The sequence below is a fragment of the Sturnira hondurensis genome, unplaced genomic scaffold, assembly GCF_014824575.4.
Source record: "Sturnira hondurensis isolate 20B ecotype Veracruz unplaced genomic scaffold, ASM1482457v3 Scaffold0020787, whole genome shotgun sequence".
Taxonomy (NCBI): domain Eukaryota; kingdom Metazoa; phylum Chordata; class Mammalia; order Chiroptera; family Phyllostomidae; genus Sturnira; species Sturnira hondurensis.
The window spans coordinates 2,311,975-2,337,958 of record NW_028093418.1 but is presented as its reverse complement, the minus strand read 5'-3'; the positions used below and the strand labels follow the sequence as shown (position 1 = coordinate 2,337,958).

At 50.9% G+C, this 25,984-nt stretch overlaps 1 protein-coding gene across 9 annotated transcripts in view; it reads right to left on the bottom strand.

The window, feature by feature from the left end:
- Positions 1–25,984, bottom strand: part of TRAK1 (trafficking kinesin protein 1) — a 103,805-nt gene that overhangs the window by 50,534 nt on the left and 27,287 nt on the right. For 4 of the 9 annotated variants that reach the window (XM_037030483.1, XM_037030476.1, XM_037030477.1 and 1 more), the window contains exon 2: positions 24,936–25,130. Coding sequence is in view for 8 of the 9 variants with exons in the window: in XM_037030476.1 (XP_036886371.1) it covers positions 24,936–25,130 (195 nt within the window). In the remaining variant the exon portion in view is untranslated. Of the gene's footprint in view, positions 1–2,353; positions 2,740–9,895; positions 10,092–24,935; positions 25,131–25,984 lie in introns of those variants that run through there. The other 5 variants (XM_037030481.1, XM_037030482.1, XM_037030484.1 and 2 more) reach the window with 5 other exon arrangements.

Below are 25,984 nucleotides of genomic sequence, written 5' to 3'. Positions count from 1 at the left end.
ATAAATATTATTAACCCTTCAGCTCCAGGGCAGCGAAAAATATTTTATTGGAGAAAGGAGGGCAATGGGATGGGCACAAACGAGAGAGAAGGGAGGGAACGTAAGTCTATCACAAGACGGCCCGTACAGAGGGGGGTCCTCTCCCCTGCACCCCCACCCAAAATGTGACCACAGACACCCTGGCATCTATGGGACATGGACCCACACAGGACAGGGTGCCCTGGAACCGGCCAGAGGCTGAGTTAAAACCCAGGGTGCAGGGCCCCGTCCTGGAGTGTCAGGCTCTGCTGGTCTGGGGTGGGGGGCCCACGAGTGTGCATTCCTAACATGGTTCTGGCGGGACACAGAGGACACTGGTGGGACCGCGCTTTGAGACCTGCGAGCAAGGAGGGGGTGTAACCGCCGAGGGCTGAAGCCACTTCCTAGCTGGGTGACTTCAGAGGGGCTGTTGAACTTGAGTTTCCTCTTAGCAGCCCATGAAATGGAAGTCATCACAGCACTTAACCTCATGGGGCTGTCTGAAGGCATAAGTGTGCAAAAACACACGAAGACTCAGAACAGTGCCTGGAGCACAGCGCGTGCACGGTGAACACGGGCTATCACTGTCGTCGTCCTCTGCCTCCCAGGTTTTTTTTTTTTAAGTTAAACATGTACAGATACATGAAATACGTGTAACACAAACTTCTTTCTCTTGACTAGGATACACGATGCTGCTCTGGAACTGCGCCTGTAATTCAGAACCCTAAGGTGCAATGATTGGTTTTTTAAAAGTCATCTTACTATCCTCGAAGGCAGCAGCGCCTCTCATGCTTTCGTGTGCATGAGCATCCCCTTGGGCTCCTGCTGAAGCGCAGGTTCTGCCCTGAATGGTGTGGCTCAGTGGGGTGGAGTGTTTTCCCGTGAACCGAAGGGCACACGCTTGGGTCTCGGGTTGCGTCGCTGGCCAGGGCACATGCGAAAGACAGCTTATTGAGGTTTCTCTCCCCCTCTTCCTTCCCTCCCCTCTAAAAGAAATACATAAAATCTTTTAAAAAATACAGATTCTGACTCAGAGGGTCTGAGCAGGGCCCGAGAGTCTGCATTTCTAGCAAGCCCCCCGGGCGATGTGGGTCCGAGGGGCTGCAGGCTGGATCGCCCAGCCTTAAGGGGCACCAACTGATCAGCAAGATCTGGGCTGGCCCTGCTCCTGCAAGAGCAGATGGGCGCCTTTCTCTGGAGCACTTCCAGGAACCCGACAAATGCGCAGTCCCCACCAGCCTGTCGCTGCGCCCTGCTTCCATTGCTCGGTCTCCTCCGTGAGCAGGCCAGGCGGGGCGCCAGCCCCAAGTGCGGAGCCCCCGGCTCTCTCCGGGCTGCTCCCACTGTTTCCCTCCTTTCTCCAATCCCATGTGCGTAACTGTCCTGTTGGTGAAGCGCTAATATTTTCAAGATACCTGCCTTTTATGTGGCCAATTATACAACAGTTTTAAAAGTAAAAGTTATGCCGAGACATGAAAATGGGCCATCCCAGAGCAGAATTCTGACGCGGTATTCTGAGCTACAGAACACCTAGGCACTCACTGTTTCAACACCCTGCTTCTCCCCTCAAGTTCCCTCCTCTGGGCTGTGGGTAAAAGCCCCACCACCCCAACCAGGAAACCGACACTCAGCATGTGGGCACATCTTCATTTGACTGACACTCTCCCTCTTCTCCAAAAGCAGCGCCCAGGATACAGCCGGGTGGAAGGTCCCCCAGTGACCTCAGTTCAGCCCTGCACATTTCTACTTAAAATATTTCTAAGTAGGTTTTTTTCCAAATCACTAATTAATAAGGCTTTAAGAGAAACAATGTCCCAGCACAAAAACATGCTTGATTTATAATGACTCGGTTTCTTGCCCACTAACTTACCCAAACCTGTTCAGTTCCAAGAAAACAATTAAAACTGTTAATACAGAGCACTGAAATGCCACACACACACACACACACACACACAAAGACAACTACTGATATTGCAACAACATGTATGAATTCCAAAGACCTTAGTTAAGCAACAGAAGCCCGACGAAATAATACACATAGTTTGATTCCATTGGCATGGATCCAAGAATAAAGAACAGATCTCAGGTGTCGCAAGGCTGAATGGTCTCTCAGGAGGCAGGTGTAAGCAAGGGGACCTCTCAGGGTGCCATAAATGTGGGTCTCTCCTGGTGACCTCAGTGAGTGTCACTAAAGCCACTCACCACGTAAGATCTATTGCACTTGATGTTATAGCTCATGAAGACAATAAAAAGAGTGCCGGAGATCAGTGAACCAGCCAGGCCCATCTAGACACGAACAGGGAAAGGGTGAGATTTGTGCAAAGGCAGAATTTACCCTCTTCCACGAGATCCAGGGTTTCATGCTGCTCCAGGCTGAACTTCCTCTCTTCATCTCGGCAGTCATATTCAAAACATTCTTCTTCCCCTCCCTGGTCTCCCAGGGACATTGCTGAAGTCACCCCAAAGGCAACACATTGCCCTAAGGGGCTGTTGTTAGGGGAGATCCTGGCCACATGCCCAGAGAAGCCACTGGGGCCCAGGCCCCAGGGCACACACTGAGCCCTGGCCGGGGCCTGGGATATGCCCTGGCTGCGCTGGACTGGAGGGCGTACACAGGGTCATGGGCCCAGCTTCGCCCAGGACAGGCCCGGAAGGGAGTGGCTCCCCTGAGCTGGGAGGAGAGACAACGCGAAACACCTGTTGGAATGGGACTGCCCCGCCCAGCCCTGGAGTGACCCAGCCAGGTGCTCTGTTTTCAGAGGGGAGGCAGGAAGGCAGGTGTCAGACCTCAGGAGCAACTTCTCTGCCTTTGGAGTCATTTCCCCCGCCCCCTTCCCCAGGCCAAGGAGGAGGAGGAGGAGTAGCTCCCTGGAAGTTTTCATTAGCAATCACACAGGGCCATCTGAACGAACCCTTAAGCAGGTTGGGGCTAAAGGTGGGGCTCGGCAGGTACCGGTGAGCGACTGCACAACGCCCTCCGACGAGGGGCTTCCCATGGGCTGCCTCAGAAGCTGAGACAAATCTGCGACAGCACCTAACTCAGCGCTGAGCCAGGCAGAAAGCCATCACTCTGAACCCTGCAACAGGAAAAGAAGCGCGGTAACCATCACCTGTGCGGGGCTGAGGTCGCCCCTCCGTAACAGTGCATTGCACATGCTCTTTTTTTAAAATGCATTTTAGACAAAGGGTGCAAAATTAGGACAACTGTAATAGCGTTATCAATAAAATGTAATTTAAAAAAATAAAGTGTATTGTACAAATCTCACCCTCCATCCGTGTGTTCCACAGCCAAAGAGCTCTTTAATTGCTGGGTTAAGGGGGCCTGGAGGGATCTCTAGCCTTCTAGCTTGCAGTGTTGCCAGGAAGAAGAATCCACAGTTTAACTGTGTGTCTTGTCACTGATTCCTCCACACTGGTTTTGCCTGTGACAGTGAAGATGGCAGGTTCCTGCATCAAACCCACTACAAAGTGGCCCAGAGCGCTGGCGTCTCAGAGTTTCACAGGTGCTTCCCGCAATTCCAGAGTTTCAGCCACCTCCCAGCTACACGGTGGCAGATCTCCCTGCTCCCAGCGGCCAGGCCGGCAGACCTAGCCCCTCTCTGCTGATTGACCTCCCTCATCCCGCAGGAGTCTCAGGACTCTGACTCCACAAGTTCAGGGACTAGGTCTCATTCATGCATGAACCCTTGGACGGAGGAGCCTGCTTAGGCAGCTAAAAATGTCTGCTAAATTGAATTGCTGTCTCCACAATCATGAACCAAAGACTGTAGACGAGGGCCTCTGATTAGAAAGCCAGAATATAATACAGATTTTACTAAAAAATTAAAGCCTAGAGACTATGTTCATCTGCCTAATTTTTTGGAAGCTACGTATTATGACATTAATGATGGGTTCTTTGTAAAAAGGAGGTTTAGTAGAAATTCAGTGGCCAGGAGTTCAAAATCACATTTGGAAAAATCTTCATGAGTTTGAAATACAATGGTTATAAAGATACATACTCGGGGGAAACAAATCTTTCTTTAATCTCAATAAATGCGATCAAATTGGGCTTGATAATTCAGTTCAAATGACAGTGAGTTGGACGCCCTGGGGGAGGGAGGAGGGAGAGTTTCCAGCAAGGAGATAAAATGTGTAGGGTTCTGGGCGGGGCTTGTGTGTATAAATGAAAACAAAAGCTGATTTCATAGATTTGAAAAAAATGTTCTTACTTTACTGATAGCCAAGTTGGTCACACTCATCCCTTAGCTGAAATTCAGGCTACCCTTAACCAATGGTGTGCAAATCTATATGTATTATATAATAAATGTTAAAGTAATATCTATGTATTTTAAAAACACTTAGGTTGTGTCATTTTGAACACAAGACTACCCTAGCCTCTTCATGTCATCCCATTTCTCTAGGTTCCACCATTCCCCAGGTTATCCCGGAGGACCCCCACCCAAATCTCCACTCCTTCCCTTCCTCCCCCTTGGTGCAGATGTGAGGGAATTTTCAAACCTCATCTGCATCTGCCTTCACGCCAAGGTCAAAGGCGGAGATGGGCCAAAGGGCATCTTCTCTGAAAGAGGAGTTTTTCCAAAAGCCTAAGCCAAACGTGGCCCCTTTATAAAGACCAGGGAGAAAGCCGGGGACTCCCTGTGTCAAGGACAGATAGGGACATGGAGAAAGGGAGGTAGGGGTGGCCCCGCTCAGGCCTGGGAAGGTCAAGCAGCAGGTGTGACTGTTGCCCCAGAGGCGAGGACCAGCCCCTGGGGCCCAGAGCTGACCATCTGGGAAGGGTCAGAGGAGGAAGGGGTCACTTGCTGCCCCCCCCAACAGTGCAGAGGGACATCTTTCTGGGGGTGCCCCTCCACAGATCTACACACGTACCACCTGAGGTCATCTTCCTGAAGCTCCACCCTGCGCTGTTCAAGGAGCGGCCATCAGCTGCTGGGCCCATTTACATTTAAATGGGAATAAAATTCTGAATTCAGTCGCACTAGCCATATTTCCAACGCTCTGAGCCACATGGGGCTGGTGGCTGCCACACTGGACAGCACAGAAGAGAACACTTCTGTCGTCCCCAAAGGCACCCTGGACAGGAGTGCCTGGCTGTTCTAGAGGTGCACACTACACCTCTGAGCCATCGCCTGCGTCTCCCGGGAGCCTGCACTCCCACCGGACCCCTGCACACCTCCTGGACCCCCGCACACTATGCGGAAACCATGGGCCTTACCACTTTGGCTTCCTGTGAGGTCTCTAGGCCCTCCGAGTCACATCCGAGAGAAAGCATTCCTGTCCTTCAGCAAAGCTGGTGAGTAAAGACTTACATTTCACATTTACATTTAATTCTCCCTTTAAAAAATTTTTCTTTAACAGCCATCAGAAGAGTGCTTTCCGGAATGGGGAAAGTTAGCGCATCCCCAAAGCCACACCCCACAGCACGCAGATGGGAAACGGAGGGCCATGTACACCGCTGGGCACACAGTGTGGGAAAATGAGAAAACCACCTTTTAAGCCTTGAAACTGCCTTTCAATGAAAGGATGCTGACAATGCCTCCGACCACACTTCACTCCCACGCCATCCACCCTCACCTCGGGGTGGCACTTCAGAGGTCCGTGCCAGCGGGAGTTACGGCACACGTGACCCCCCGCCCCCCTTGTGCATTGTGGTGGACCTTCACGAGGAAGTAAGAAGTCACAGGAACAGCTCTGATGATCCACCTCCGGTTCCCCCTTCAGAAAATCGCCATGAACTGGACCATCTCCGCCCCGACGTTGGGTTCTGTGACCCGTAAAAGGAGGAAATGGGGCTGGATGACGACAAAGATGACTGCAGCGACAAACAGGCAGCCAGAATGCTATGAAGCTTGTCTGCAGACCATGCACCTTTTCAAAGGGACTTTTAAAGAGAACTGAATTACTAGCGCTGTTTCTGAGAAACTACAACTCAGCACTGGCCCGGCCCGTCACTGTTTACAAAGAGCTCTCACTTTGTTGACACTCCTTGCCCTCTTCGCAACGCCTCGGTGGCACTGTGGTATTTACCCCCACTTTCCGGAAGGAGACTCTGGGTTGACAGAGGTCCTGGGAGGCGCCCAAGCCACACGGCCACGGGGAGCAGAAAGCAGAACACACCGCAAACTTCAGGCCCCGGCTCTGCTTTGCCACCTATCCCTAGAATGACTACAAAAGTGCGCTGTTTCTTTACCTTCAGGAACATACACTGGAAGCCAAGCCTTTTTGAAAAACGCCTCTCTCTCTTTATAAACTCACTTTTTTTTTTAAGTGACCCGTGTAGCCAAGAAGTAACATAAGACTCTGCAACAGACCTAAAGAATCACTGGGTTGGCCAAAAAGTTTGTATGGTTTTTTCCCGTAAAAGATACATTTTTCATCATCACCAATAACTTTATTGATTTGAATATTTTGAGTAGGCTGGCTATCTCCCGCGCGGTAGAATGCTGACCATGCTCAATTCGTGTCTGGATTCAGTTGCCGTCAGCTTCAACTGGTCTGCCCAGCTGTGCAGCATCGTCCGCTGAGAAGTCTGCAGCACACAACTTCACAAACCACTTGTGACACGTTCCATCAGTCACAGCACCTTCTCTATACACTGCACAAATGGTTTTTTTGTATTTCAGTTGCATTTTTACTTTTCTTGAAATAACAAAGCACAATATGCCCAGAATGTTGTGTATTTTCTTCTGTCTTCACTTTGAAAATGGCTACACAAACGCTCATCAATTTTGATAAGTTTTTTTAAATGCATGCTGATATGACAGCTGTCAGGCTGTCAGAGCACAATCTAACAAAACTATTTCCAATGAAGTTAAAGACAACTAAGCGCTACTAGAGCCATCGTGTGGAAAAAACCAAATGCACTTTTTGGCCAGCCCCATATTGTGCAGACCCCCGTGCTGGGGGCTGGTCCCCGCTGATCACGACCGCGACTTTCCCAAACACGCTTGATGTGAAAGCACGTGCTGAAAGCTCGGGTTTCTCCAAGTCTCTCCGGAGTGGGTCAGGGAACCTGCTCTATTAATAGGCAGGTGGGTGATTTTCATGATCTGCACTCAGACACAGCGCACCTGCAGTGGCATTAACCATGACCCTGTGTGACACCGAGAGTGGAAACTGTAAACTGTGCAAATTCTGCAAAAGCCACTGTTACTGTGTGTTGACTGCCGGCCGATTCAAATCTCTCAAAGTTACTTAAGGTACTGGCCAGCCAACCCCTCCAATTTCTTATCATTCTGAGTCCCTGCCCTTCAAGCCCCTTGTTACTCGCTGGGGGTCTCACTATGTGTTTGGCGGAAGGGGGAATGGACTGGAAGGCTCCACAGCTGACACCGGTCGGCCAGAAGAATACGGTTACCGGAACTTGAGCGAAGCTCCCCTGAGGCTCGGAGGTCAAACACGACAGTGACATTTTTAATTCTGACTTTCAAGGAGGGGTCCTACTTGTCCTGCAGTTGACAGTCCCGCCCACCCACACGACTTTTTTCGGCGCTAACCCTGCAACTGAAGTATGACTCCTTAACGCTGACAGATACGATGATTTTGCATCTTTTTTGAAAACATTGGACTCCCCCTTTGCTATTAGCGTGGAAAGTTTCCCTCATTCAAGAACTTAAATGTCGAATGGTGAGGGAGACCAAGCAAAGCTGTGTCTGCCCCTCCCTGGCCTCCTCCCCAGGAAGGTCAGGCCTGCGAGGGGAAGGCTCATTTGCCATTTTAAAAAAGCACAGCAACAGGAGCCAATGGCACATCCAGACTAACCTTTCAGGAGAGAATCCAACTAGTTAGAAGTTGGAAGAAGAAGTTTCTCGGAAACGAGAAACTACACAATGGACTTGAGACCCTCCCCTTCTGTGGGTTTCCTGAACTAGGTATTTATGGGCTTCGTTCCCCTTCCCTCCCTCTTTTACCAACTCTCTGTAAAATGGGACGACAATGCCAGTTGTCCCAGTAAATTCTGTCCCAAAGGCTTTCTCCCCAACACCCACCTCGAGATGGAGGGTAAAAGGCCACATGTGTTGCTCTGCACACACTCACACAGATCAGCCACAATCCACACTTATTTACCCGTGAACAGACGTGTCACCTCTTCCTCCATTTTCCTTCTCTGTTGGAAGAAGGCAGATCTGGCTGCCTCGGGGCCACAAGACTCCACTGAGCAACCGCTGGGTAAGAAAACCCTCCGACGGAGGCTCAGATAAAGCAGGCCACGTCTCACCCTCCAGGCTGACCGCGCGGGTGACTGGCTGGAGCCCCACACCCGAGGGTGTAAAGGGAGCCGGACGGCAGAGCAATTGGGTCAAGACAGTAAGAAACCTCCCTCCCCCGCTCCTAGGACGGACCTGTCGGAGCCGTGGCCACGCCCAACTCACCCACAGGCCGAGGGACAGGTGCTCTGCTGCCACCAATGTCCCCAACCAGTGGCTCGTTGAGGCCCACACGCGACAAAGTTATGGAGCGGTCAGTGAGTCACAGTCACCAAGGGAACCACAAGAGGTCGACGATGCTTTGCAGAAAGAACCGCACTATAGGTAACAGGATGGGAGCCTGCTTCAAGGATGACATATCCGACGGGAAACAAGAATTCTGTCCTCGTGTCCCCTCAAGACCTCAGGAACTGCCCACCATCATCATCACTCAAGATACTTAAAGGTGTACACAGGTGCGACGAACAAGATGCTGTCTTCCCCTAATGCTGGGGGACAGTGGGGCCCAAAGTGGGGATGCTGGGCACATTTAAATAGCCCCACCACCCTAGAGAGCCTTTAGCCCCCTCTCCCAAAGCCCAAGGTCAAGGCAGAAATCAGCAGATAAGAGATAATTAGGCAGTTTCTCAGCTTACTAATGAGGCCAGCTCCCAGCCTGTGACGTCTTTCGGGTTAACCAAAAGCAGTCATGTTGCAGCCCCTTCAGTTAAAAAACGGTTACCCTACCTCCTAGTGGCTTGTGTGGGGCTGGGAACCGGCCCTCCAGTGCACATATTAATGGGGCCCTTCTCACGTGCTGTGCGTGCGTGTAAGGCGTGTGAGCTGAGGGTCCTTTTAAAGAAGGCAGGTGGACTGAGACACACACAGTTTCAATACAGTCAGCCCAGGAGCCTGGGGCCCCTTCCCTGCGGCCTCTCTGGGAACGCACCTCGTGCTCTTTCCCCCACACCTGGGAGGCCCAGGCGGAGGCCAGTCCAGCTACTCAACTCCACCCAGTCTCCTCTGGAACATGCCACACCCTCCCCACACAAACCGTGACCAGGACAGAAGGACACAGTGGCTCCCTGCACCTTCCAACACCTCCCCACCCCCATCTCTGAGGGATCCTGCAAGCCACATTCCTCAGAACCGCCTGCTAGGTGAGAGCTGCTTCTGCTTCTCCCCCAGCCTCCCTGCGCGGGCGTGCGGCAGGGCAGGGCTGGGCTGAGGAAAGGGCAGATTCCTCTGGGCCTGCCTGCGGCAGACCATCCCAGAAAGCCACCTCTCCAATACACCCTTCCCTAGCCCCTCCAACCGCACAGAGGCACAGAGTGTGGCACGCACGTCTCCGCTGGCACACATGCGTGTCAACACCACCCGCACCCCTCACTCCAGAGAGAACCCCATCCAACTCACAGAGCTCGCAAGCCCAGCACTCTGGCATCATCTCCCCTTCCGAGCAGAGACCGGACAGCCGAGCAGGAGCCTCCCCAGGGAACGAGCCCTGCCCACCTGCCATCCTCCACTGCGCCCTGGGTCCTGTCGGAGCCACGCATGTCTGCTGGCGGCGCTGGTTCCAGTGCCCCTCCTTCCGCCCAGCTCCCCGCAAAGGTTTCGGGACACCCTCCCCCCGCTCCCGGGAGACAATGCCCCTACACATCCCTGCTCTATTTTGCAGGGGCCGTAATTACCGTCCGAGCATTCTTCATAATACCAGTCTAGTTCATAATAATCCGCTTCGATAAATTTCTGCATAGTCAGTATTCTGGCAGAGGATGGGAGCGGACTTCACAGCGCCACCCGCGTCAAGGATCACGCTGCCATGCCTCCCTGCCCTTCCAGAACCCTGGGCGGGAGTGCATCCCCGGGCACAGCAGAACTAAGCGGGGCATGCTCAGTGACAGCCTGGAGCCAAAACAGAAAAGCAGCAGTGAAAAGAAAAATTCGGGGGAGGGTGGGAGGAGGGGCAGAAAGGGAGGCAATTTGCAGATTTGGCGGAGACCCTGGCAGCCCCGGGAATACAGCAGCAGCGCGGCCAGCAGCCCTGAATGGGAGTAGCCAGAATCATCCTATCCAGGCGTAGGCAGGGTGACGTCAGGGACACACACCACCACCCGGAGATCTCACTCCAGCCTCCCGTCCATCCCGCTCACTGCTCATCTTTCAATCTATCAGTTGCCATAGAAACTGTCCGGCTCTGAGAAAATGATGCAGAGATGAGGCAATGTCTTCCAAGGATGCTGCAAGCAGGGGCCTGAGAGGTGCCGCTCAGAGAGAAAGGTGGGTGCAGGCGGTGGGGGGATGGGACTTTACCATGGTCATCACAGCCAACAGATGTTAAGACAAGTTTATTTGCTCAAGACTGGGCCGAGACAGAGTCTGCATTTGAAAAACACCTCCTCTGAAAACCTGCAACAGCGACTTCTGGTTTTCTTTCCTCAGTATGATTTCAAACACTAAATATCTCTTAAACATTTTTGACTGCCACCTAAACAAAACGTCAATTACGTAAAAAATGGAAACATTTTTCACTTAGATACGGTACTGCTCTCTGCTCCTGCCTTTGCTCAAACTTCTGCAAAAACAGCCTGCAACATACAGAGGAGAACACCACCATAAAGCGTCCTGTGCAACGTGACCCATGATGTCACGGTCACTCAGGGGCAGGATCATGGTGCAAAAACATACACCCAGAAGACATGGTTCACCGTCTGAGAGGTGGCTGCCTCCAGGGGGCGCAAGTGAGGGAATGGGGCTTCAAAACTGTCCTTAGAGCACACCTGTGATGTTCTCTTTCCTAAAAGAGAAATGGAGCTAGCATTTACTAGTGCTAAGTATTCAGCATATTTGAAGTATCTCATAAAATGCATACCGACTGGACAATTAGACGGGTGTTAGACTCACTGTAGGTACAACTCCATCCCCTGCTGCGAGATTTCTGAAGCTGCACACTAGTGTGTCAGGGTTGGGTCGCCTGGTGCCTGGGGGGTCATCCTGGGCAGTGTGTGTGACAGCCTCCCTGGCTCTTCGCACTTACATGCCAGAAGTACCACCCGCTCTCCCCCAAGATGTGACAGCCAAAAATGCCTCCAGATGCTGCCAAATGTCCCCCAAGGGCAAAAGTGTCTGGGTTGAAGACCACTGCCCTAAAGTCAAAATCCTACAGAAGCCCAGCGCCCACAGCTGTGACCGAGGCATGTCAGTGTGTGCTGGGGTCAATGACCGCAGTGTGGACTCGGTTCCGTTTTCCTCTTAATTTTTTGTGCCAACCCGTGTAATCTGCAAGTGGGAAAGAGAAACAGGTCCCTTCACCGTCCCCGGGAGGACACACTGCTTCTTGCTCACAGTGACCAAACAGGTGTTTCTCTTTATTCTTCCCAGAGCAGGTAAGGCCTCAGTTGATAAACTTCTACAGGGAGATGTCCCTCTAGGGCCGGGCTTCCCAGCTTCAGGTGAATCACCTGGAGCTCCTATTGAAATGCAGATTCTGATGCAGCAGGTCTCACCAGGCCCAAGAGTCTAGATTCCCAACGAGGCCCCATGTGATGGCAATGTCGCTGGTCCCCAGGCCCCCCACTTTGAGTGGTGAAGCTCTTCAAAGGCTGGCAGGCAGGCTGGGTGGGGAGAGAGAGACAAAGAGGAAGAGAGGGAAGGAGGGAGAGCATATATGTGTGTATGCGTGTGTATTAGTAGAAAATTAAGAAGAAAGCCCTGGCTGGTGTTGCTCAGTGGATTGAGTGTGGGCATACAAACCAAAGAGTCGCTGGTTCAATTCCCAGTCAGGACACATGCCTGGCTTGTAGGCCAGGTCCCCAGCGGGAGATGCTCAAGAAGCAACCACACACTGATGTTTGTCTCCCTCTCTTTCTCCTTCCCTTCCCCTCTCTCTGAAAATAAATAAATAAATAAATAATTTTTTAAAAGAAGGCTAAGAGGAAAACTCTATCTGTATATACAAATGTGTATACACAGTATATATATGTATGCACACACATACACACACATATACATAAAATCTTGGGCAGAATCTATACTATATATAATACAAATCTGTTTCAACCTTCCTAAATCAAGAAAATGAAGAGGAAAACCATATATATACACAAATGTGCATACATACTATATATGTATATAAAAAACCTTGGGCAGAATCCATACTATATGCAGTATAAATCTACCTCGACCTTCCTAAATCATTGGAAGCTGGTGAGCCTTTTAATGCTGTGTTGTGAGGTCCCCAAAACTGGTTTTCTGAGTTCTGTCTGGGTCCAAGAATCCTCTCCCAGCTCCAGGGTCCAACCTCCTTACTGGAGGGCCCTGTGTCTCTTCCCCAGGCTGTGCGTGTGCTAGCAGACCTTCCCACGTGCCAGGGGGCCCACTAAACCCACCAAACATCAGAGCCTCCCCAGGTCTCAGATGGGCAAGTCAAAGGCAGACAGTGCAGAATGTTTGCTCATGTTGTAAACAGGCTTTCGGGGAAGTTCAGAAGATGGAGGAGGCAAGCAGCTGGTACTGTTTCTGGCCATGCGGTCCCCAGCTGTCACCTGCACCCTGGAGGACCGGAGCCCCCTGCGGCCTCTCTTCTTCCTCTGAGGCATCCCCACCCCAGCTCCAGATTTCTCCTGGTCAGAGCAGAGTCCAGACCCCATGGCCTCCCCCGCTGCCTTTCCCTCTCCCTGACCCCAAACTGGATACACATTTAACATTTTCTAGGACATCTGCCTATTTAAAGCCAGCAGACGAAGATTTTAATTCCGGCTCTAACCGTTATCTGAACACATCTCATCTCGCCCTTCGGTCCTTTGCCATGTCTCTCAGGCAGTGATGACGGCTGGACCCTCTCAGGGGACAGTCCCCATGACAGGTGAGCAGAGGCTAGTGGCCCAAGGTTTTCCAAGGTTCTGTTTGTTTCTAAGCCCTTAAGGTGTCTCTAGACGATATCACAAATGAACCAGTCAACAGTTTACAGGGCCCTCAAAATTCAGCATGCCCACAGGTCCAACCCGGTATGTCTGGGGTCGAGGGGAGGGTCCCATGTGAATTTGCCAAATGAAGACGTAACAAAGGAACAGGAAACGCAAGCTCCACAGAGCAACACAGAAAGCTGGGCGGGGCCAGGAACCCTCGAGACAAAGATGGGCCCTTTTTACCTTACATTGGTGTGAGCTTATTTAAATACCCTCTTTATACTGCATCCCCATAAAGACGAAACAAAACGAAATGAAACAAAACAAAAAATGGACAGATAGACAAGGCAGAAGGATGGAAGGAAGGATGAACAGACAGGACTAATGGCGGGCCATTTAATTCCATAGTCAAGAGCATGGGCTTTTGGAGTCAGCTGGCCTGAGGTCTGGTCCAGGCTCCTCGTTCGCCTTCCCTGCGACCTTCTTAGACACGGGAGTCTCCTCTGCCAACCAGTGATGAAAACGCCCGCTGCTCAGATGGGTGAGGCCTTAACTAGTGAATGCACGGCCTGGCGCTCAGCACAGGGCCTGGGACAGGGTCAGTTTGCATGAACGGTAGTGGCGATTGTCTTTATCACTCTAATTCTTTAAAATAGGAAACAAGGACGTGTGAGCTATTAAAAAAGAGTACAATTTTCTAAGCTGTAATTAGGGAAATGAGGTGGAAACATCATTTATTAGCTCCTCCCAGCACCATGAATCCAAAGGCCGTGAGTCCACAGCAATGAGCGGGAGCGACGTGGGGTGAGGAGGGACATTTCTCAACAGCAATGCGCTTCGGCACACAGCTGACATCCAGTCCAAAGACAGCACGGACCCACTTCCTTTTTAAGAAAACAGGAAAGAAAGAAGACAGAGAGTAAACAAAGACGTACAAAGGGGACAGGCACAGTTTCCCCCCTTTAGGGGGGAGCTTTATGGGCGCTGAGCAGTCTCAAAGCGAAACACCCGTGCTCCATTTTGGGGGCTCCATCTGTTCAGCAACAGTGACTCTGAGATTGAAACCCAGGCCCACCTGCCTTCGAATCCACGCTTCCCTCCGACAAGCCCCTGACTCCTGAGCGTGCCAGCCCTCTCGGACCTGGGTTTACTGCCACTGAAAAGGCCTCCCCCTCCGTGGTCCTGGGCTCCCCCATCCCCACCCCCAATAGGTCCCAGGAGCAGCCTCAGAGAAGCTGGCCACCCTTGCTCCCCTCCATCCTGACCCAGCACCATTCGGGGCACGCAGGCACTCACCAGGCATCCCGCACCTCACAGATTGCTTGCTCCTGAGACCCCCTGCTCCCCAGTCACCCGCCGCCCCCCACGAGGAAAGGGGCTCAGAGGGGTTAAGGCGCTTGCCTGGGATCGCTCAGCAAATCCCAAGAGCATCTGGATGAAAGCCAGGCACGGGCCTCCTCCAAAGCATTTTCTATGCTGTCAGTAAGTGAGAAAACATCCCAAGATGTTTTTATTTGCAAATAAAATTCAAAAGAAAAAAATAAAAGGATACAGTTAAAGGAGATACATATTCAAGTGGGCATCTCATGAAAAAACCAAAAAGGTTTTTTTTAAAGAACAAAATGAAAAATGATCAGGAAAGTGAGAATTAAACTGAGTATGTTGATGTGGCTTTGTGATGTTAAAAGGAAATGTTCCTTCCAGTTTTGTCAAGAAGGTGGCCCAACGAGGTAGCCGTGCATGCATCACGCGTGTCACCACTGTGGTGCCCAGACTTGAGTTAAACGTTAACTGGGCTCCTTGGTTTACTGCTGATTCTCAGTCCAGCGGTGGAGCGGGGCATGGGGTGGAGGGAGAATCAAGATGGGCCTACGATACCACCTTGCAAGAAGGCAGAAGCTGCTCCAAAAAGGTCTGGGGTGGAAGTGACAAGACAAAGAAGCCAGCTTAAAAGGACAGCCGCAGGCCAGGCTAAGACCATTGGAACATCAACAGGAAAACACAGTTAATAATAAAGGGAACAAGCTGAGTCTGTAAAGGCCATGGATACCAATGAACTCCAAAATGAAAAGGGCTAGTGATTTACGGAGGAGAGAAGACTACAACAGGAAGACATCCTTAATCCATTTTAAGAAGTAGGGGAGGGTGGGTGTGTCTGACTGCGTGGTTGCCGCTCTGCCGCCAGTTACACAGACGGTCTGCACCTCTCCGTGACTCGGGTGGCTACCGGCTACAAGTGAGGAGGCAGGTCAGAGAACCGGAGGCCTGACGCTGTGGTCGTAACCTATAGCAGGTGGGAGGGCAGTCCACCCCTGCATGGCGAGGTGGATTGTGTAGTCCCTTTTGTGAGCATCTAAGAGACTGATATTTATGGTCTGCAATCTTAAGGGGAATCTAATGAAATACATTTGTCACCAAAAGACTTCAATACAATTTCTAAGATTCTAATTATTAGTTGTGTGAGCATATGAAATAAATAGCCATACACACAATTTACACATATGCGTGTATGCATACACTGAATGATTTTCAATAGATTGTTATTCGGTACAGGTGAAAGGCGAGTAGACACTAACAGTTGAGAATCAAAGTTACGAGTTCTCCCCAAAGTGTCCCGGGTGTGACAGATCTTGCCGCAGGCCACCTTCCTCAGGGCCCCCGCTCACCCCGTGATCAGCACAGGCCACGCTGAGGCCCTGGGGCTGCCCAACGAACAAGCAGGTCGTACAAGGCTGGCTCCCTCCTGCTTGAAGCAGGACCTCTCTGCGGCCCCAAGCCCCTCTGGAGCACACTCCCAGTCTCCAGAGCTTTCTTCCCTCCAGGAAAGAGTACTGCCAGCCTTCTGTCTGCACCACAGGACAGTCGGCCAGGAGGCAAAACAGGGGGACAGGCCCCCCAAAGCGCCAACCCTCCGTTCCTGAGGGGGCTGGTGGGGTGCTCCTGAGACACGGCCTTACAGCGGGCCTGGCCTGCACTTGCTACAGAAAGTAACGGGATGCTTCTGCAGAGTTCTCCTTCTGGTTGTTTATTTTCTAAAACAATGCCACTGCCAGTCACGGCACTCCCGCGGCAGAAGGCAGGCTGCTACCCGACAGCTTGCTGTCACCTACCCCTCCCAAAGCGTCTCCACCTCATTTCAGGCACCCGTCCCCCTCCAGCGGGGAGGAAGAGGGAGGACAAAGCCTGGCTTTCAGAGAAGTCATCCAACGGCAGGGAGATGGCACTCAGCATGGCACCGCCCAGCCCAAGTGCGCTCGGCCTGAATGCACCCACTAAAATCACCCATGCCCCTGAGGAGGAGGCAGAGAAGGAAAGGTGGGGGAAGTTGGGGCGTGCTACACAGATTCAAGTTCACTTCCTGCAGCCTGGGAGGGCTGCTTGGGCCTCTCACTCCTGAGACCCGTGGGTCACCTAGCAGATGTCACAGGCTTCAAAATACAGACTCAAACGACCCCTGACGGCACACCTGCTGCGACGCTGCCCTGCTGGGCCCTGGGCCCGTCACCGGGAGCAGCAGACAAGGCGCAGGCCGAGCTGTCACGTCACTTCCCCACCTGGGCCCGTTCCAGCTCCGTCTTAGGCAGGCCAGATCAAGTCGAAGAGGAAAACGGTCAATCTGCACAGAACTGCTTGCCAAGCGCTTTTGTTTAAAAAAAATAATCCTCGACATTGGAATGGGGTTTGATGAGGAAGAACGAAAGCTGCCAGGTGGCAGGTGGCGAAGAAAGCCCAGGGACCATGTGAGTACATCTGCCGGTCCTGCTCACGAGACACCATGCCCGGGGCGCCTGGCACTGTCAGGCTCCGTGACATGGGGTTGCTTTTGACCACCTTCCAGAGAGACACCTTCAAGTCCCCCAGCCCCGGGGGCCTAGGCCCACCCCTGGGTGGGCCAGCATGACCACGTGTGGCTGACATGCAGGGGGTGACTGTGCAGCTAGGGCTTCTCTGCTCCCGCCTTTCACCCTGCAGACATTTGTGTAGCTGGAAACAATGAAAATGGACTCAAGGAGGAGTCTGCTAGAGAGAAGGGAGAAGGCACAATTCCAGGGCTCACTCGGAAATCAGACGGCCCAGGCCTTGGGAATGGCAGAAAGGACACGACCGACGTGTGGGCATTTACATGAAAGAAATTCATGGCAACTGTTTACCAATGCAGTGGTGGGCAAAAGTAGGCTTACAGCTGTGCATGTGGAAAAAGACTTAGGGGTTATTATTATGACAACGGCTTTATTAACACGAGAATGGCACAGCGGCACAGTAAACCTGCTTTTGCCCACGCTGGTAGATTTTTTTTTAAAGATTTTATTTATTTATCTTTAGAGGGAAGGAGAGAGGGAGAGAAACATCAATGTATGGCTGCCTCTCGTGAGTCCCCTGCTGGGAACTGGCCCGCAACACAGGCATGTGCCCTGACTGGGAATCGAACCTCGATCGTGTGGCGATCACAGGCCCGTGCTCAATCCACTGAGCTATACCAGCCAGGGCCACACTGGTATATTCTGATGTACAATTTTTTAGTGTTATATCTGTTAGCAAATGACAATGACAAGCTTTCCCCAGTCATTAGATCCCTTTTCCATCCCAAGCACCACCTCCACCAACTCCCGTAATTCCTCTTCCCTCCCTTCACTTGCCCCCACCCCCTCCGCACCACATGCATGCGTGAGAAGAGATTCCTCGGTGCACCACGTGGCGCCCCCTTCAAACACACATACACATACACATGTGCACACGTGCACACAACCTGTGTTTTCTCCTGTGTCACCACCTCTTGACCTTCCCGCTTCAGGAGGTCACACTGCATGTTATTTACCCACTTAATTTGTACAGGCTTAGTACATATGGTAGGGACTTTATTTTTGTTTCACTGAGAATTTCAATCAGATGAAGGCAATCTTCGGAGTGTGGCAATAGCCAGAATGATCTTTGTATGGGAGTTTTTTAATTTATTTTGTTTTTACCAAAAAACCTTTTTTTTTAATTAAAAAAACATGTCTTTGCATTTTCTCTTATTTGAGAAACATTTATTAAGTGCCGTTGTAGTGCCCTGGACTGCCTCCCACAGGATCTGTCCATGGTGGTTTGGTGCCTTGTTATTTCCATCACGGATTTGCTCGTCAGCAGAGAACGCGCCTCAACATTCCTCCCCACTCACGAAAGCCTCTCAGTGTTGGGGTCCGCGTTTTCAAACTTTTCAGGGGGCTTGGTGGAGTCTGCAGAGGCTCCTGCTGAGCCCTTTGCTGTGCGTTTTCTCGAGGGCTCTTCCTTTTCCNTTTTCTCTTATTTGAGAAACATTTATTAAGTGCCGTTGTAGTGCCCTGGACTGCCTCCCACAGGATCTGTCCATGGTGGTTTGGTGCCTTGTTATTTCCATCACGGATTTGCTCGTCAGCAGAGAACGCGCCTCAACATTCCTCCCCACTCATGAAAGCCTCTCAGTGTTGGGGTCCGCGTTTTCAAACTTTTCAGGGGGCTTGGTGGGGTCTGCAGAGGCTCCTACTGAGCCCTTCGCTGTGCGTTTTCTCGAGGGCTCTTCCTTTTCCTCTCCTGCAGTTTCCTTTTCTCTTGCTGCTTCTCAGCTGTGTGTTTCTACTCCAGTTCCAGCAACTCCTCTTTAGTCGATTCCTCAGAACGACCTCCAGGAGCTCCTCAAGGTCACCCCACCCACACCCAGATTGAAGTTGTTGGCCATCTCTTCCACCGCACTGCTGATTTTTGCCAAATCCTGCCTGATCCTTGCCAAACCCTTTGAAGTCATGGACAAACCCCTTGATCTTCTTCTAGATGCCACTCCTACACCCCAGGTTGCATCACCCCAAGCCCAAGCAAGGTCCTCGGTGCAGCCACAGCCCTTGTGACCCTTCCGAGCTGCACCAGCGTCTTCCTCAGCTGCAGCACTAGTCGGGGCAGAGGCCCTCCTCGGGGAGCAGGCCTTAAAAGCTGCTTTGGTCCATTGGTTGGATTCAGAAAGGCGGTGCTTGGAGGGAAAAACACCTCTTTGAAAATGCAATGAAAACCACCAATAAGAGGAGGATGTTCGGGAGCATTAACAATAATACACAAAACCTGGGAAGGTCTGTTACTCTCCAAACAGTACCCAGCTCATTGGTGTAGCAACTCAGGAGGGCATCTTGGAAGAGGAGCTGGGTCATCCGTGACTTGTGGCCCCTGTAGTACGCTGGCCGTGTGTGCTTACTGGTCTGCTTGAAGGCCCTGGGAGTCTCACTGCGCCAGGTCACAAAGGATTTCCATCTGCAACATGCAGCATTGACCCCAAGCAAAACTCTTACCTTGTCCTCAGAAACCTTGAAACCTGGCACTGACTTGTCCTTCTTAGGGATCAAAGTCCTTTCAAGCACCTGTTTCCAGATTAGGGAGGTTTCATCCACACCGAATATTTCTCCAGCAAGTAATTTCCTCCACAATCAGCACCTCTAGAGTTTCCAGAAATTCCAGCTGCCTTCACATTAGCACTTGCAGAATCGCCACTCACGTTCGCATGGTGTCATGAATAACAACACCTCCTGAATCGTCTAAGCACCCAGAGCTGGCCGTGAGGCCGATCCAGCCGCTCCTTCAGCATCACAAACAGACCTTCTGCTGTGGCCGCCACACCGCTGAGAGGGGCGTCCGCTTCTGCGCCTGGTCTTCAGTCCAGGCCGTCGGAGTTCCTCCAGGGCTCACACAGGCCCTTCTCAGGCTCGCGTGAGCCTCACTGCCCGCAGTGAAGCAGATCCTTTGACGGCTTCCGCCATGTTGTCCCCATTCTCCAAGATCACAGCTGGGCTTCCAACGTGTACTTGTTAATTCCCTGTCACAGGGATGTCAAGTACAGCATTGGGAATATAGTCAATCATATTGTAATAACGAGGTGGGTACCAGACTAATCAGGGGTGATCACCTCATAAGTTATATAAATGTCTAACCACTGCACTGTACCCCTGAAACTAACACAATATTGTGGGGCAACAGTAATTGATATCCCCTTATGTGTCACCTGAGAAGAGATTAGAAACAGCAGAGCTTCCTAATACTAGGCCACATGGTTAGATATAAATGGTGAACTATGAAGCAAAAGTGAAATTTGTGTTTTTTTTCAAGAATTTACACGCCAGGGGAAAATGGCCAAAAGATAGCAGTAAGTAAAAAAGCATTATGTTCCCGTATATGTAGTAAGTTCGTCAGAGGAAAAAGAACAACGAGGAATATCTCAAAAAAAGAAAAAACGAGCAGTGGTTGCTGAGTTAGTCATCTTTTGTCTTTGTTTATTCTCCAAATCATCTAAAATTAATGTGCTCTCGTGACCAGAAGATAGGTTATTTTTAAAGCCTAAGTCCTTCTAAAGACTGTTTTTGTTCACTAAAAGGCCGGGCACTGAGAGCCGAGGAATGGAGTGGACTTCTTCTGTGAGGTAGTGAAAACCCGAAATGACCACGATCTCCATGACAGATGGGCAAAGAAGTGGTGTGGGGGGTGTGGAGTGTAAAGGAATATTATTCAGCCACAACAAAGCAGGTAATTCTACCATTTCCAACAACCCGGATGGACCTTGAGGGCATTATGCTAGGTGAAACAGGTCAGACAAAGAAGGACAAACACTGTTATGATCCCACTTACATTTGGAATCAAAACAAAAAACAAACTCATGGAAAACGAAATCAGATGTGTGGTTATCAGAGGTGGAAGGCAGAGAAGGGGCACTGGAGGAAGGTGGTCCAAGGGGCAAACTTCCAGCGAAGGCCTTGAGACCGTCCTGTGCTGACCCAACCCGGTGCAAAGTCCCTGCTCAGGTTGTAAAAGAAAGGCAATAATCCAGGAGACAATTTCACCTCCTTAGCCAGAAAACCTCAGCTGGAACTCAAACAAATCCAGTTCGCAGAAGATCATGGGTGCATGCCAGGCACTCAATAAATACTTGGCTGATGCATTATAGCAAAAACAAACACAATGGTGTTTTGAAACTCTTACTGGTTTCGTAACCTTCTCCTCTCCTTAGGAAAAGGACATTCAGGTAAACTCAGAGGTGAAGTGGTCAGTAGATTACACACACTTGAGACACAGAGAAATTTCTTTTCCTGACCGATGTTCCTCTAACAAAAGTGGCAGAGCTTGGCCCCTGGAGAGGAGGAGCCGGAAGGAGCCGCAGCCACCTACGCACCGACACAGCCACCCTCATGTCTGCTGTCTGCTGAATGTGATGGGGCTGAAAGGTGCGGAGCACAGAGTCGTGCCCACCTGAGGCCAGGGAAGTGGGACCTACAGCCCATAGGTTGGAGGCAAAATTCACAGGGAAGAAGGAAACCTCACTGTGAAATTCAGCTACCTCAGGCTGAGTGTCACTTGAGGCAATGACCTTGAATAAAAAGAATGAAATTTGCACAGGGGAAAAGGGGAAGGACTCACATGAACAAGTATAAAGGACACATAGACAATAACTAAGGTGGGGGGCGGAAATGGGAGGGAGGTGGGGAGCACTGGGGGGGGGGCAGGGCTGGGAATACAAGACAGAAAACTGTACTTGAACAAGACTTAAATAAATAAAAAAGGGGGGAGCTTTCACAGTCCCAAAAAAATGAATAAAATTTGAATGTTTTGAACTTTAAGAATTAATAGGCTGCATATATATTCTGAAACTGAGGGGGTTTTTCTGTTTTCATTTTTACCAAATGAGCTTTATTCTTAAACTAGAATTTTTTTCTCGTTTAGCCACTTTGAGAGAGTGGTTTGAACCAGACCACCTAGGTTGGAAACTCAGTTCTCCGGCTTGCTGTGTGGCTTTGGGCAAGCTCCTTCACTTCCCTGGGCCTCCTTGTACCCACGGGCAGAATCGGAGGTCACTGTGAGAATTCAAGGAGAGACGTGTGAAGCATCAGAAACAGTGCCTGGCCCTGGCCGGGTGGCTCAGTTGGTGAGAGCGCTGTCCCATAAACCGGAAGTTTGCAGGTTCAATTCTCGGTCAGGACACATGCCTGGGTGGCAGGTTTAGTGCTCAGCTGGAAGCGCCTGTGAGAGGCAACTGACTGATGTTTCTCTCCCTCTCCCTCCCTTCCCTTGTCTCTAATATCAATGAACACGTCCTCGGGAAAGGATAAAAAATAAAAACAAAAAAACAGTGCCTGGCCTCCAGTAAGCACTAAGGGTTGGCTACTTTTTCTTCCTGCTGGACCATTAAACCCTAAATGCCCGATGTTTACGGGCATACCTGCTTTGTGGCTCATTTCCATTTTCCTTGTACCTCTGACTCGGTAGGAGTCAGACAGTCCACCTGCGCACAGAACTGTTGAAAATTTCCTAAAAAGGCCATTCCACCACGTGGTCAAGGCAGGCACCCAGTGTTTCCTGCCTCTTTCACACAGGCCAGGGGACGGCCAGATCTAAAAGGCAAGGTGTCTTTTCTCTGGGGGATGACAGGGAGGACACAGGGCTGAGTTTTGTCCTGATCTGGTCTGTGTAGAAACAGTGCAGGTGACCCACTCATCCAGTGGCCTGGACCCACAGAAGCATGTCATTGCCACCTGGAGCCCCCTTATCCCCACTTGCATCCACAAAAGAGAACCACTGTCCCGGCGAATACAGAACAGTCTAAATGAAAGAAGGGTTCACAACTGTTTAACACACCAGTGAGTCACAGTGCTATGAATCACAGCGTCTCCTGGGTTACACACCCATAAACAAACAAACTCGAAAAGCCACCACCTACAGGGCAGGGCCCTGAACCCATGCCTTCCCTGACCCCTCGTTTGGAACCTCCAGTTTGGTGAGCCCCACAGGCCCCACCCCAGGAGAAAGATGGAAAGATAAAATGCAAAGGAAACCAACCGAATTATAAGGCAGTTACTAAACTTGAAAACAGTGTCTGATTTAAATGCATTAAATAATGACATGTAATAATGAATGTAATTTCAAAGCAATGATGAGTAAGGGTGATATTCCCATGTATCAGTGTCTCCTGTAGCATGGTATCTGTGATTTCTACTGGGGACAAGGTCACAAGTCCTGCTAACACCTTTGTGCTGTTTTCTACATTCATAATAAAAGGAAATACTGCATTTCAGTTGGAAGCTAATGAAAATAAAGATGTACCGTTTCCCTTTACAAGTTCATGGAACCCCCATCTGTCTCTGTAGACCCTTTGGGGGCCCCAGAATCTCAGCTGGAAAGCCCTGCTCCAGGGAGTGCTGCGCAGTGTTTAAGTTACGTGTTAACACCTGACTGTTCACTTAATAGCCGTTCAGCAAATGCCTCCTTTGCTCTGAGCACAGGTACCGCAGAGGAAAATACCGAACTAAGGTTAAGACATGGATGCAAACGTACTCTTAAGAACTCTCAGAATCTCTGCTCAGGGTTTATCTTGGTTCTTCCCATTTTATTTTAATCTGTGTTATCCACTACCAAATCTACCAAGATTTCTTTTCTTTTTCTCAAATATAGGTGGCCAAAAGCAAAACAAACAAAAAATAGGGCACAGTGTCTCCAGGTTGGCTGTTCAAGGATTTCAGAAGCTGCGGATGGGTGCCGTGGAACACACACTGTGAGTCCTCCACACTTCTGCTCCCTCTATGGTAAAACCCGCCCTGCCCAAACCGCGAGCATTACACAGAAGTGACATGGGGCCGTTCAAGTGCAAGTTCCCTGCAAGTAGTGAAGTAGAGCCCATGGGTGGTGCTCCACCCACACTGGGGACGAAAGTGGCTCATCAGTGGGTGGGAGGCGAGACCAGGAACCTCCTGAATGAGGAACAGCCATGAGGGGTCCTGCAGAACCTTAAGGTGGAGCTCACAGAGAGACTGCAGGGTGTGTGTCAGGTGTGAAACCACCGGGAGATTTAAACAAAATGCCTTTCTTATCAGCCTCCAATAGAGACCATGTGAAAACAGCCTCAGAGCCACCCTCAAGGAGAAACTGGTCGTTCTGACTTGTTTATGATAAATGGTTTTACAAATTCAAGAACACTGAAGATCCGTCTGTGAATTACAGTAAAATTCACACATGCATTTGAACCAAGTTATCGTCAAGCAGAAGCAGGATTGCTATAGTTGTTTTCAAGGTGACACAGTGATACACTGATATGTAACTGACGGCACTTTGACAGTGACATCACTCATGTAGACCAGCCTCCGGTTAACTTGAATTTTAAAGCCAGGGGTGTCAGAACAAAGCAGATGGTCTGTCCTAACAAAATCACAGGGCTACCACGGCTCCCTAAAGAGTAAAATCTTCCTACAAAGGCACCTCTGGAATGAACCTCAGACACATCCTTCGTATGACTTTTTTAAATCATCCCATTTCCTTTCAAGTCTGCAACATCAGGTTTGACGCCCTCCGCCTCACAGATACACTGCAAATAACCACCTCGTGCAGGGCTCGCCCCACCAGCAGCCAGCCCCGCAGCCGCCGGCACGTCTGCTGTGCAGCTGCAGGGGCCGTCTGAGTGGCCCGAGGAACCGGCTCACGGGCCTCTCACTCAGAAACCATCCGCCTTGGTCCACGTGTCTTGCTCCGTCATGTAAACACCGAGGGGCCAAGATGCTCCAACGGCTTTGGTCCAAATGCCGACAAATTCCTCCCCAAACTCCTCCCCAGTAAGAGTTTCTAAGGACTCACACGATACCTTGGATTTGGGGGGAAAATGGGTGCGTTTTCAAATTCCACTACTAATCAGAATACTTCACACCCAGGCCTTCTAAGTGGCTAAACCCTACCGCCATGTATACCTGCACCTCTCCCACGATGGCAGGCATGGGCCTGGGTAACCTGTACGTCTGAGACGTGGCTGAGAAGCCCCGGTCGGCCCCGATCCCCCGAGAGGGGATCTACTTACGGAAGTACTTCAGCGTCTCCTCGATCTGCTCGGTGGTGAGGTCGATGTTGGCATCTGGAGAAACGAGGGGGGTGTGGAGCCAGTCGTCATGGTCATAACCGTAGATGGTGTCGGCTCTTAACTTGTAATGGGGCAGCTGCTCCTCCAGCAGGCTGATGATCTCGACTTCCGGAAGGTCGGTGCTGTTGCACACGTCTGGGGAGACAACGGAGAACTGAGGGCCCAGGCCCGGCATGCGGGCTCGGGGCCCAGAAGGACCTGGAGGGCCCCTGCTGCCTGGCGGCCCGCTTCCTGCCACGTACAGGCGAGGTTCCTGTGCCTTCGGGCCCTGGGCCAGGTCTTTCCCTCCAAGCCTTTCTCTGGCCATTCTCTCTCAATCGCCCCACACAGAACCCAAACAGTTATAATTTCGCCCATATGCCAAACTTCCTTCTGCCCTCTTTTACCATTCAAGCTATCCCCTCCACGTGGGATTTTGTTTTCATTTCATTCATTCATTCATTGGTTCATCACCTCCATTTCCTCCCATGCAACCACTCAAATGTAGCCTCAGTACCAGAGACATGGGAGACACAATGGTAAACACACAGCCATGGCCTTGCCCTTGCAAAACTGTATCTCACGGGCTTCCAACCACTAGAGCCCCAAGTGTCGCCCCATCAAGGCACAGCTTGAACGCCACCTCTGCCCTGACACACTGGCGTTGTGAGCACTCCTGTCTTCCTGCTTCTAGACCGTCGGCCCTCCATACCCACAGGTTCTGCATCCGTGGACTCGGCCAACCACAGTGAAAAATGCGGGGGTGGGGGAGTCGCCCTGTTGCTGGTGTGCACTCTGCAGTTAGGCCCACAATGGCTGCATCAGTCCCGAGCAGGCACACACTGCTTTCCTCCTCATTATTCCCTGAACAGTAGAGTAGAGCAACTACCTATACAGTATTTACACTGTATTTGAGATTATAAGTAATCTAGAGATGATTTATAGTACAAGGGGGAATGGGTGCAGGTTACATGCAAGTAAATAAGGGACTTGAGCATCTGTGGATTTTG